Source organism: Elephantulus edwardii, unplaced genomic scaffold (genome assembly GCF_000299155.1).
Source record: "Elephantulus edwardii isolate Elephantulus edwardi_28Jun2011 unplaced genomic scaffold, EleEdw1.0 scaffold00304, whole genome shotgun sequence".
In the NCBI taxonomy this organism is placed as follows: domain Eukaryota; kingdom Metazoa; phylum Chordata; class Mammalia; order Macroscelidea; family Macroscelididae; genus Elephantulus; species Elephantulus edwardii.
The window spans coordinates 2,058,228-2,065,546 of record NW_006400054.1 but is presented as its reverse complement, the minus strand read 5'-3'; the positions used below and the strand labels follow the sequence as shown (position 1 = coordinate 2,065,546).

Sequence of the window (7,319 nt, the reverse complement as noted above, 5' to 3'; positions counted from 1 at the left end):
GAGAAGCACAGATCACAACATACCGCAGACTCACCACCAGCACTAAGTATGTCTATCTCTGGAGCCCTGGCAGCACAGTACTTAAAACACCAGCTGCCAGCCAAAAAAAAAGATCAGTGGTTTGGATCCATGAGCCATTTTGAAGGAGGAAGATGAGGCAGTCTGCCTCCGAAAGGATTCTTTGTCTCTCTTCATCCATCTCTCTCTCTCTCTCTCTCTCCCTCTCTCTCAGTTCTGTCTGTCTCATTGCTGTCAAGCCAGAACCAACTCACTGCTGACCCTTCACGGGGGCTGTAAATCACACGAGAGCAAAGTATCCATCTCCCTCACCTGGAACCACTGGTGGATTTGAAACACCCAAGAGGCCTTGTCTTCCTGTCATCAGTGCAACTTATGGGCTACACCACTAGAGCTTCCTCCCTAATGATTACAGCCTTGGAAATCCTCCAGGGCCTTTCTACTTTTTCCTCTCAGGAAGACAATAACACCAGAGAGGTCCACACTCCTCAGAACAATTATCCATACAATATTGAAAGAAGGCAGCACATGTCAGGGTTAAAGGCAGAAAGGAATAGGAAGGAAGACTTAAGTGGAAACGAGAGTCACAGGGAGGGATAGGGAAGAGTGCTGTTACATGATAGGGGTTTCAATCAATGTCACAAATCAAAATGTGCATGAAGTGTTGAGTGGAAAACCAATTTGCTCTGTAAACTGTTGCCCAAATCACAATAAAAGTTTTGGGTTTATTGTGTGTTTTTTTCAAGTTGACAACAAGAGTATGTTGAAAGGTTACTCTGACACACACCTATCCTTAAAGGAAGACAACAAGAACTGCTTTGTAGCTCAAACTTTTGTGCAGAAGCTGCAGTGCCCCTAAGATGCAGGCCTCTAAGATGTGGCCGTACCAGCCACGGGGCTGCCTCACGGCTCTCCTAACAGCCTCCTCTGTCTTTTCCCAGGGGTGCCTAGGGACCCTAACCGTGGAAGAACCACGCTGGTTACCTCCATCTCACTGTCGCACGGCATACAAAGGCCAAGACCGCTCCCAAAATGGCCCTGGATGTTGTCTCCGTGGTCCCCCTCTACCAAGGCATCGACATCAGCAAACTCAAGCTGATGGCAGCAGAGGCAGCCAGCAGCAAGCCGGCCTCCCCTGTCAGATTCTTTGGCCCCGCCAGGACCAAACTCACCACCATTGAGACCAAGAGGATCATGTCCGTCATGGACGAGGCCATCTGCAAAGTGGAGATGGTCACCCTGCTGTCCGACGCGGTGGCCAGCCAGGACATCCTGCAGGGCCTCCTGGGAGACGACATCCTGAGTGAGATAAGGCATCACAAGGCCCTGGGCAGGGAGCTCATGGACCAAGTCCAGAGCCTGAACGACCAGAGCAGAGAGCTGGAGGAGCTGACCGATGAGAAGGAGATCAGAGAGCTGCTGCTGGCCATGGAGGAGCAGAAGGACCGCCTGGCCGCCGTGACGCAGCAGGTCAAGGACTCCACCAAGAACGTGGTGCGGCTCCTGCTCCAGACCCCGCAGGCCGCCAGCCTCCTGCAGGCCCAGGCGCTGGGCCGCAGCGAGCAAGCGCAGAAGTTCCTCGACTGCCTGGTGGAACTCCGCAGCTTCCTGTTCGAGAAGCTGCTCACCAGCCCCATGGAGGCCAGGGACAAGGCCCAGTTCATACAGGACATCAACAAGCGCAACCAGAGGAACCAAGAGGCCGTCGGGGCGCTCGAGAAGGAACTGAAACAAAGCCTCAAGAGCAAGGATTTGGAGGTACCGGGTGGGGGGTGGGCCGGTGGGGAAGGAGGCGGCCCCAGCTGCAGGAGATTTCAATGATTTCAATGGGTGGTGCATTAGGGAGCTCTGGTGCTCTAACAGGTAGGGAATTGTGCTGCCAGTACAAAGGTGTGAAGTTCCAATCTTCAGGAGAATGACACTATCTTCCCATGTGATTTACGGAACCTGAAAACTGGCTGGAGGGTCAGGTTTTGTTGGGGTTTTTTTGAGGGTCAGATTTTAGTTGTTCCAACCTGACAACAATGGGTTTTGGTTTTTGATTGTTAAATTAAGTGCCATCTAGTTCAATGAGCTAGAGAATCAACCCAGTGAGTTTTCTAGGCTGTAATCTAGATAGACGGAGATTGTCAGGCCTTCCTTCCGTGCTCTCGACAGAGTAGAACAACCCAGGCTGTAATCTTTCCAAAAGTGGATTGGCAGGTCTTTTCCCCACTGGGTGGCTTTGAACCATCAACCTTTTGCAGAGCAGCTGAAGTGCTCAGCCACTATGCCACTAGAGCTCTAGTGATTTACCCTGGGTTTCCCCCATTCCTGTCCTCCACAAGCACTTCCTAATGCCAGGCTCTGGCACTAGGCGCACGCTTCCCCAGCACAGTGAGGAGTACGCCGAGGGTAAGAGTGGGTGCTGTAGTGAACGTCACAGGGGAGCTCAGACCAAAAGGATCGGGAGGATGAAGCCTAGAAATTATGCAAAGAGGGACTGGGTCACCTCTCTGCCACCTGGACAGCCCTGCTGGGTCCCCGACGTGGGACGTGGCTGACCCAGATCTTCCAGTGGCCTTAATCACACACACCCCCTCGTGCCCCTCACTCTGCCAGGTGGTGGCCAAGCGCTCGGTCACTGGATGGACAGACACGCTTGACGTGAGGCCCTGGCTCAGCTCCCAAACCTCCACCACAACATGCATCCTCCTTGAGCCTCGGTTTTCCCATCAGTAAAGTGGACTGTCCCGTCCCCCCTTGTCTGAGATGATGATGTGGGTGTCATGCCCAGTCCTGAGAGAGTATGTGATGATGGCCGCAGCCAGGGTGGGGTTACCCAGCATGTGAGGTCAGCACAGATTCACTCATCCTGCCTTACTGATCTGTGGGGACATTTCTTCACCACCCCAGGGATTCTGCTCCAGAGCACAGCTGCCTCTGTCACTCCCAGGCCCAAAGAACATTTCTTTTTTCTTTTTTTAAATAATTTTAATGAGCATTTACGGAGATTTTGGATTTCCATTCATTCATTGCTGCACTTCTCTCCCCGCCCAGCACCCCCCACCCCAGTTCGCTCCTCCCTTTCAAAAGTAAAAGAAACACTCCTTCCCTGGTACACAATCCCCCCACACCCCTCCCACCGCCCCAAGTACATTCCACTATGCAACCTGAATTGTGGACTCTTGTGCCAAAGCACATTTCTACAGAATCAAACCCTCCTTTCAAATCGATACCCCCATGCAGAGGTGGGGTACCCGGTGACCATGGTCACTGTAGGTCGGTGGATGGGCACAGGTGGGCCTGTGCTGGCCTCATTTATGGGGCACCCCACCACCCTGGCCTGCTCCTGGTCACTGCACGGGGGTGAGCGGGGACCCTTTTCTCGCCGGCCCAGGTGGAGAAGGAGAACTTCGTGATCCAGGAGCTGAAAAGCCACCTGCACCAGGTGCTCAAGCTCTCGGACAGCAGCCTGCTCCGCACCAAGAAGGAGGCGGAGAAGCAGCAGAAGGCCGACTTCCGGACGTCGCAGGCACGCATCGCCAAGATCCAGAAGGACGTGGCCATGCTACGCATGCAGTACCACAACCTGGTCACAGAGAACCGGGAGCAGGAGCAGGCGCTGAGGAAGGTGCCCGGGGCGGGGGGACCCCATAACCTGGTCACAGAGAACCAAGAGCAGGAGCAGGCGCTGAGGAAGGTGCCCGGGGCGGGGGGGGGCAGGGGGACCCCACAACCTCTCACGGGGAACCAAGAGCAGGAGCAGGCGCTGAGGAAGGTGCCTGGGGTGGAGGGGGGCAGGGGGACCCCACAACCCGGTCACGGGGAAGCAGGAGCAGGTGCTGAGGAAGGTCCCCGGGGTGGAGGGGTCAGGGGGACCCCACAACCTGTCACGGGGAACGAAGAGCAGGAGTAGGCACTGAGGGAGGTGCCCGGGGCAGGGGGAACCCTACAATCTGGCAACGGGGTACTGAGAACAGGAGCAGGTGCTGAAGGAGGTGCCCGGGACAGGGAAGTGGGGAGATATTAGGATAGGACCGTCACCCCCACTCCCCATAGGTCTAGAAGCCTGGGGCATAGCCCCCTGGGTGCAGGAAAACAGCACATAGATCTGGAGACTGGGGGCAGAAAGACCTATGTCCCCAAACCCCTCTGTCTGGCATCCCAATAACAGCTCAAAGAAATAACAGTGGCATGAACAAATGGACAAATATGGGAAACTGAGGCTGAACCTGAAGTCTGGCAGGCTTAACAGCTCTGGCAGCTCTGAGCACCTCCCTGCCTGCCCCGGACTTGGTTCTGACTACTGACGCCCGGACATCAGTCTCTGAAGATGCATGTCCCAAATGTTACGCTGTGCGTTTTAAGTCTCATTCAATCATATTAACAATCTTAGGGAGTTCTAGTGGCCCAGTGGGTAAGAAATTGCACTCTCAGCCCAAGGGCAGCCAGTTCGAATCCACCAGCTGCTCCTCAAGAGAAACTGGGCAATCTCCTCCCGTGCAAATGACCACCTTGGAAAGCCTACTGGAGTCACTTTTAACACGATGGCCATGAACAACATCGTGGTTAAGGCTGTTGTCTGACTCTTTATCTCACAGATGGCAGGACAGGCTCAGAATAAGGGAATGGGCTGGTAAAGGGTGGAGCAGGGATTTGAACCTAGGTCTCTCTGGTTCCCAAGCCAAGAATGATCCCTTGGAGCAGCTCAGGACCCTGGGCTTACCTGCAGGGTGCTCTGAAAATGAATGTCTAGAATGGAAACCTGGAGGTCTGGGGGGATGAGTTTTTTCAACACTCCTGTGAGCGCCTACAGTATGCACTGAACGCTGGTCCTGATAATATGATAATACTCTTGCTCTTCTTTATAAAATAGAGCAGACTACTCCTTGACACCCCCCCCCATACTTTGTGGGATGTTGTCTCTAGATGCTATGGAGTCCGGCTCCCCCCGCGCCCCCGCTTTGAATTTCCTTTCATTCATTGTTGCACTTTTCTCCCCTCCCAAACCTCCCCCCTAGTACACTACCCTCTTGGAAAAGTAAAAGAAAAATTCTTTCATTGTTTTACAAACCCTCCCCCAGGTCCACGCCACTATGCAACCTTCGCTCTGGACTCCTGTCATGACAAAAATACCTAATACTTTTCCCTCTTTAAACAGTTTTCTCCCTCATCTGTTTCAATGCAGTATACATTATTGAACTCATCCTTCTCAGTCTCCCCCCACCCGAGGTCAGTCCTGCTTTACAACAGTGGCACCATGCAGTATTTATCCTTTTGTGGCTGAGATACTTCACTCAGCATAATGTCCTCCAGGGTCACTCATTTTGAGTAATATTGCATGAGTTCCTTGTGTTTCAGTGCAGTGTAATATTCCATTGTGTGAATATACCAGAGCTTCTCTATCCATTCGTTCGTTGATGGGCACTTAGGTTGTTTCCAACTCCTTGCTATTGTGAATAAAGCCGCGATAAACATGGGTGTGCATCATGGAATCCGTTTTGATTCACAAGGAACAGAGAGCCTGCCTGGCCTGGCCCTCCCTCCCGTGCTTACGCCCACTGTGACAGCCCCCCGTGTCCCTCCATCCCACTGAGGACCCATATCCCCCTTTTTACCGAGCATGATGATGTTGTCCTTCTCCAGGAACTGGTCCTTCCGGACGACATGAGCCAAGTACACCCTCACTTCTGAGGTGCACTGTGGCCGCTCTCCCTGCCCGGACAGCTGTGTGGGTTCTCCTGGGAGGCCAGGCTACGTTCTGTATTCTTCCCAACACCTTCCGTTCTCATGGTTATTGCTAAGTGCCGTCGAGCCAAGCACGACTCACGGAGACCCTCTGAACAATGGTTCTGAACCCCACCCTACCCTGTGCCCTCCTGACCAGTCTGACATCCTTGAACCCGCTGTGTCGGTCCAGCTCATTGAGAATCTTCCTCTCTTCGCTGACCCTCCACTTTTCCAAGCATGCTGTCGTTTTTCTACCACTGGGCCCTCCTCACAACGCACCCAAAGTATGTGAGATGAAGCTGCACTATCCTCGCCTCCAAGGAGCATCCTGGCCTCACCTTTTCCCAAGACACACACGGTTTCCCTCTTGGCAGTCCACAGGTCGTTCGTTCTCCAACATCACGACTCAAAGGCCTGGATTCCTCTTCTGTCATCCTTATTCGTTGGCCATCTCTCAGTTATACAGCAAGGAACTGAAGAGATGGTTTGGATCAGGTGCACCTGAGTCTTTAAACTGACACGTCACTGCTTTTCAGCACCATGGAGAGGGCTTTAATTGTAGACTTTCCCAGTGCATCTCTTCATTTCCTGGCTGCTGGTGTCAAGGGTGTTGATTGTGGATCCGCGCAGGATTCAATCATTGACAGTTTCTCTCTCTTCTCCATCTATCATGATGTTTCCTACTGGCCCAGTGGTGAGCTTTCTGTCTTCTTGATGTTGAAGTGCGGCACACATCAAAGGCTGCAGTCTCCAATCCTCTGTATTTTCCACCAGCAGGGTTGTGTCATCTGCTTGACACACGTTGTTGATGAGTCTTCCTCCCAACCTGATGCCACATTCCTCTTCATAGAGTCTCGCTTTTCAAGTGCTTGGCTCTGCATACAGATTGAATTAATACAGAGAAAGGATGTAACCGTCACACACATCTTCCTTTTGAACTGTGCAGTGTTCTCTTGATCTGTTTGGAAACAGCTTCTTGTTCTAGGTATACAGGTTTTGCATTTAAGCACAATTAATTAAGTGTTCTGGGATTTCCATTCTTCCCAATGTCAGTCATAATTTGTTATGATCCACACGGTCAAAAGCCTTTGCGTAGTCAATAAAACCCAATCCTTCTACTGTTGTCTGCTTTCAGCCAAAATCCATCTGACATCAGCAATTGTATCTCTGGTGCTACGGCTTCTTCTAAATCCAGCCTGAATTTCTGGCAGTTCTCTGTCGGTGTACTCTTCCAGCTGTTTTTAGGTAATCGCAAGATTTTACTTGCAAGTGATATTAATGATGTTGCCCTTGTTATGTGCCGTTGAGTCGCTTGCAACTCATAGTGACCCTATGTACAAGAGCCCTAAACTCTGCTCTATCCTGTGCCAATCTCACTCTCTCTGACACACCTACTCCCATTACCCCAATCACTGAATTGATCCATCTCATCAAGGGTCTTCCTCTCTTGTTCCATCCCTTCCTTTACCCTCCCAAATATGATGTCCTTCCTGGTCCCTCCTTGGAACATGTCCAAAGTATGTCAGACGAAGCTTCAGAATCCTTGCCTCCAAGGAGCAGCCTGGTTTAACCCTCTCCAGGATGAATCT

General features: G+C 52.1%; 1 protein-coding gene across 1 annotated transcript in view; it reads left to right on the top strand.

Moving 5' to 3' along the window:
* Positions 1-1,050: 1,050 nt before the first annotated feature.
* Positions 1,051-7,319, top strand: part of IQCD (IQ motif containing D) — a 9,140-nt gene continuing 2,871 nt past the window's right edge. Inside the window, exons 1-2 of the mRNA XM_006900989.1 lie at positions 1,051-1,776; positions 3,398-3,631. Of these exons, the coding sequence (XP_006901051.1) occupies positions 1,051-1,776; positions 3,398-3,631 (960 nt within the window). The remainder of the gene's footprint in view (positions 1,777-3,397; positions 3,632-7,319) is intronic.